Consider the following 5,548-nt stretch of genomic DNA (forward strand, 5'->3'; position numbering starts at 1 on the left):
ATGTCTCTGTCAAACGTTTTCTTCTCCTTTACGTCTTCTTCACCCTCATCCTCATCTACGTCTTCTTCACCCTCCTCCTCCTCTACGTCTTCTTCACCCTCCTCCTCCTCTACGTCTTCTTCACCCTCCTCCTCCTCTACGTCTTCTTCATCCTCCTCCTCCTCTACGTCTTCTTCACCCTCCTCTACGTCTTCTTCATCCTCCTCCTCCTCTACGTCTTCTTCATCCTCCTCCTCCTCTGCGTCTTCTTCTTCCTCCTCCTCCTGCTCCTCCTCGTCCCCCTCCTCGTCTACATCTTTTTCCTCCTCCTCCTTCACCTCATTCTCTATCTCATCCTCCTCTTCATCATCTTTTTCCTTGTCTACACTTTTGTCTTCCTCCCCACCCTCCTCATCTTCTCCATTTTCATTTTTGTCTGTTTCTTCATCCTCCTTTTCCTTTCTGTTTGCTATTTTTTCCACTTCCTTATACACTTCCTTATTCTCCAACTCCTCAATTTCTTTGTCATCCTCCTTAAATAGTTTGCCCATCTTGTCTTTTTCTGTTTCTGCTGCATCCTCCTCTTCATCATCATCATCAGCATCATCATCAGCATCATCATCATCAATTTGGTATTTCTGTTTTTCTACCGCGTCTTCCCACTCCTCTTCCTCCTCCTCCTCCCCTACTTCTTCTTCCCCATCCTCCCTGTCTACTACAAGTTCTGTCTCATCCTGGTCTGATTTTTTGTCTTCTTCTTCCTCCTCTTCATCTTTATCTTCATCCTCCTCATCATTTTGGTTTCTGTTTTTGTCCTCCTTCTCCTTGTGTCCTTGTTTTTCCCTCTCCTCCTTTTGTTCTTCATCCTTCTCATCCTCCTCCTTAAGCTCTTCAGTGTCTTTGTTGCTCTTTTGTACATGCTCCTCCTCTTCTTCATCTTCTTCCTCACCTTCCTCCTCCCTATATCTACCTCTATTCTCCTCCATCTTGTTTTCTGCTTCAGCCTCCTCCTCGTCTTCATCCTCTTCATCCTCTTCCTCACTTCCCTCCTCCTTATAGTTATGTCTGACCTTCTCTGTCTTGTTTACTGCTTCATCCTCCTCCTTGTGTATTACTTTTTTCTTTTCCTCATTGTTGACCTCTTCATCTTCCTCCTCCTCCTCCTCATCAACTCCTTCATCTTCGTCCTCCTCTTGATCTTCTTCATCCTCCACATACTTATTGGTAATGTATTTGTCTTCTTCATTCTTATCAACATCTTCCCTCTCGTCCTCATTATCTACTCCTTCATCCTCATCATTGTCTACTCCTTCATCTTCCTCCTCTTCCACCTCCTCCCCATCCCCCTCCTCATCTGTGACTTCAATCATCTCCTCTAGCCCTCCTTCCTCCTGCATCTCATCCACTTCTACCACTTCTGGTGGGATCCATTGTTTTGGAGTCATCCAGGCCTCTGCCCACTCTGTGCTATCTGTGATCTCAACGTCAAGCTGAAATGTGAGGAGGAGGTTTTTCATTTTACGTCTTGTAGTCAGCATGTCGCTGTGTCGATGGTGGGACTTTGTTGAAGCCTTGCACCACCTGTAAATAGAGTCATAGTTTGGGTTTTGTTATTTTTCAAATAAGTCTCACAAATAATAATAAACAAACTGAAAGTTCAATCTTGACATTGTGTTGTTGTATCACACATTTCTTGCTAACAAATGCGTTTCTGTGCATAAAACATGTTCTTGTATCACCTGGTGTGCACACTTGTCACTTTAATCCTGATGGTGACATTACTCTATGGGTTTACAGACTACAACATCATGCAGAATTGAGTATCTTTCCACAAAAGCAAGGAATCTCTGTCTGTCTGTGTATGTATGTGTGTGTGTGTGTGTGAGAGAGAGAGAGAGAGAGAGAGAGACAGAGAGAGAGAGAGTGTGTGTGAGTGCACCTCAAATATCTCTGCAGATCAGGATCAGACTGACCCGAGATTTTCAACATGGCTGCTGCATAGTTCAAGGGTGTGCAACGTTGGATTTGTTTGGACTAAATGATCTTATAAATGATTTAACAATTCTGCTAGCATTGTCAACCATAGCCTCTACAGTCACGTGCACACAAGAGCCAATCACTGCAGAGCCTACCCCCACGACATACCTTAAGAAATAAGCATTTTTATACCTGCAGCGGCGCGAGCCGGACCGAGTTCAGACCGAGTCTGTTTGGGTCTGAGGAGATATGGATACACGAGGACAACAAACTGGAATCGGAATCTGTGGATATTCATATTTAGCTAGCTGCTAGCCCACCCTCCTGAGTTGATGGACAAGCCGGCACATCCAAAACCGGACTTACAATAAATAATGTACCCTACGCTTTTCCACGAACATTACTGTCATGTTTGCATTGTGACTGGTGCAGGGTGAAACGGTAAAAATGGGCTTTTGTCATGAAAGTGTCTGCAAGCAGGAAGTGTTTGCCAGCAAAAAACATGTTCCTATTGGTGGAAAAAGGCACCACACCAACCAAATTTTATGGCAAACATTATATGGCAAACCATGTGATTTGGTTGCTGGGGAATGGAAAGTTGTGGGAGAGATGGCAGCGGAAGACTGACAGCAGCAGTGACGGTGACAGAGACAACAATAGAGATAGCAAGTTTTGAGAATTGAGAGACTTGTGACATATAGCGTGTTTGGAGTGTATAGTTAGTGTGTTATGTAGTGTTGGGTGTAGTGAGTTTAGTGTGTAGTGTAGTTGGTTTCTTTTTTATTTGTAAGTCAAAACAATGAGAAGATGGCTGAATGTTGAGTTGGCAGGGAGGAGCTGAAGGAGCCCTGAGTCTGAGGCATTGCCTGCAGTTAAATGTAAATAGTTACATATAACTTTGTACATTTAAAAAACTCAAATTTACCAAACAACAATTTATATTTGCATTATAAGTAATAAAAAACAGTAAAAAAATCAAGTTGAGTCGAATCGAGTTGCGCTGACCCGCTGGTACCGGTCATTAACGGCATGGCATCAAAACAAACAGGTGTCTGTCATGTCTGCTGTATCTTCATCCGGTGGGAGCTGCTGTTCCGTCATAGACCTCCTCTGCTGTTCAATATTTGCCATGTAACATTACTGTAGGATTATTTTAGTGTGTCTTCAGTTTAGAGGTCTCTAATGTGAAGTGTATGAAACAACACTAATACATATCAGGCCTATTGTGGATTATTATGGACTATTGTGGCAGTGGATTATTCCTCTGCGTGGATTATTATTAACTCCACTGAGTTAATTGCGTCAATATAAGCACAAGTTGTCCACTTTGTAAATACACACAAAAATATTCCTCCAATATCACATAGTGCTCATCAGTCATTTATCTTCATTTTATTACTCTAACAAGTACAATGTGTTGAAAACTGTTTAAAAGTCACAACTTTGAAATTGGGTACATGCTTTGAAGGAACACTGTGCTATATATTGGTATATATAAAATAAAAACAGATTATGAATTTTAGTGTAACATTACTCAGTTATACAGTATGAATATTTGCTTAGGATCTATTTTGCTTGGTAACCTGAGGACTTTTGTTTTTGCAGGAGCAATTCTGAAATAGCCGTAGACCAGGAAGCAGCACAGCCGCCTTCAGCACCACCGGACCAGGATGTCTAGGTTTAAAAATGTTTTACAATTTAAAATAAACATTTTTGAGGAACACTTCATCAGTTTCATTTATTGACCTATTGAGGATCCCCATTGTTTACCTTGTATTATCATTTTCTGTCTTTCAACTTGTTTGGTTGGGTCAGTTTAAGATGTCTGATTTCAATTTGAGAGAGGTTTTCATGACTCTAGCCTGCTTTCCTCTTTAAATGTAATAGATTGTTGCATCTTTGTGGATCACCTAAAAGAGTTAGGAATCTATTCATGATAGTTTGACAAGATAGGGGCCCCCAAACAGCATCTTGCATAGCGCCCCAAAAAAGACAGAAATGGCCCTGAGTAATAGTTACAGAATTTTATATATCTATGACGGAGCATGGAAACATGACCACTCTTCACAAAATCTTGTAAGTTGCTGTTTTTGTCTCTCTTTTCCATCATTGTATTAACAATGTCCATTTCTCTCTCTCTCTCTTTTCTCTCTCTTGCTTTTTATTTATTTCTACATTTCTGTTCACCTACAGTTATTTCTTTCTGTGTCCATATGTTAATGAGTAGGTAGGAGGTCCTACCCTCAGTCAAGAGCATGATTGGTTACAGGAGCGTGCTCGATGAGGGTCTACTACATCTGCCTTACTAGCGGCGCTGATTCCTGTACAGGAATGTTGCTGGCTACCAGCAAGCCCGCTCAGCTAACTGATAGCTGCAGTTGTTGACATTTGTTATTCATGTAGCTCTGGTTTAGTAATGAATTTGACTGGCATTCATTTTAACTTGCGAGGGTCCCAGGTGTGCTGGTGGTGTGGTTTGAGAGGGGTTCTTGGCCATGTCTGCTAACCAGGAAAAACATTCTGCTCATCGTTCCAAGTCATTTATATGTGTATTCGTTTTGATGTTTCTTGAACACTATTATTGCACACGTAAGGCTGTGACCTGCAAACCACTGTTAGACAAGCACTACACAGCACAAATCGTCCAAAAGTGCATGTTGTCGGTTTCATATCTTTGTCGTGAATGTCTGTACTCTCAGAAAACTCATGGGTGGAACAGGCTGAGGCATTTGTTCACACCAAGCGGCGCAAGAATAGCGTGGAGACCGCTGTTAGCATTTAGCTGTTAGCTTCTCGCTGTAGCGCTGAGAGTGCAGAGTCCAGGTTAACTTGTGACACCTGTTACTATTGAGAGTTAGATACATGTCTGGGCTTTCCTGTGAACCATTGTCGCTACAGGTGTTTGTATCACCGGTTGATCTGGACGTCTCACGCATTTCCACAGTTGACTGACCTCACACTGAGTTCGGGCTGGATGTCAGCGTACTCTGTGGGACTGTTTGACCAGCAGGCTGTATGACAGTGTACAGTTTTCACACTGACTTGGCTTCAGCTTAATGACGATGTATGCGGCTCGGAACTATGGCTTTAAGTAACCATTTGAACGCAGTGCAGAATGAAAGAAATACCCGATGGTAACCAGTGTCACAAGTTAACGTGGACGCTGCGCTACAGCGAGCAGCTAACAGCTAACATAACAGCTAACAGCGGACTCCACGCCACTTATGCATTCATTTATTTATTTATGCCTTTATTTATTCATGTATTTATTTATATATTTATTCATGCATTTATTTATTTATGTATTTATACATACTCATGTCAGGTTTAGTCCTCGATATTTGGCTGCTGTTATTTCAAAGCCATAGTCAGATCCAGATTCTGACTTGACCAAACTTCAGGCAGATAAAGGGCCAATTAGTCAGGCTTACGGAACTACTATATCGAGGTTGACAATGTTGTATATGACATATTTAAATAATTAACAGGTATAGCTAATAGTTACTCTGCTAATGAAAGCATCTAAATACTTCTTCTGCCACTGGTGCACACACATAATAACTCAAACATTAGTAGGATGACAGGGTCCCAC

At 41.8% G+C, this 5,548-nt stretch overlaps 1 protein-coding gene across 1 annotated transcript; it reads right to left on the reverse strand.

Moving 5' to 3' along the window:
* Nucleotides 1-257: 257 nt before the first annotated feature.
* LOC119030241 (cilia- and flagella-associated protein 251-like) lies at nt 258-1,424 on the reverse strand (the record flags this gene model as incomplete). Its single annotated transcript, XM_037117671.1, has 2 exons — nt 1,152-1,424; nt 258-860 (listed from the first exon to the last, which is right to left on the reverse strand). Coding segments are annotated over exons 1-2 (876 nt in total), but the record flags the coding sequence as incomplete, so codon positions are not given.
* Between the last annotated feature and the right edge of the window lie 4,124 nt (nt 1,425-5,548).

Source organism: Acanthopagrus latus, chromosome 12 (genome assembly GCF_904848185.1).
Source record: "Acanthopagrus latus isolate v.2019 chromosome 12, fAcaLat1.1, whole genome shotgun sequence".
NCBI lineage: Eukaryota > Metazoa > Chordata > Actinopteri > Spariformes > Sparidae > Acanthopagrus > Acanthopagrus latus.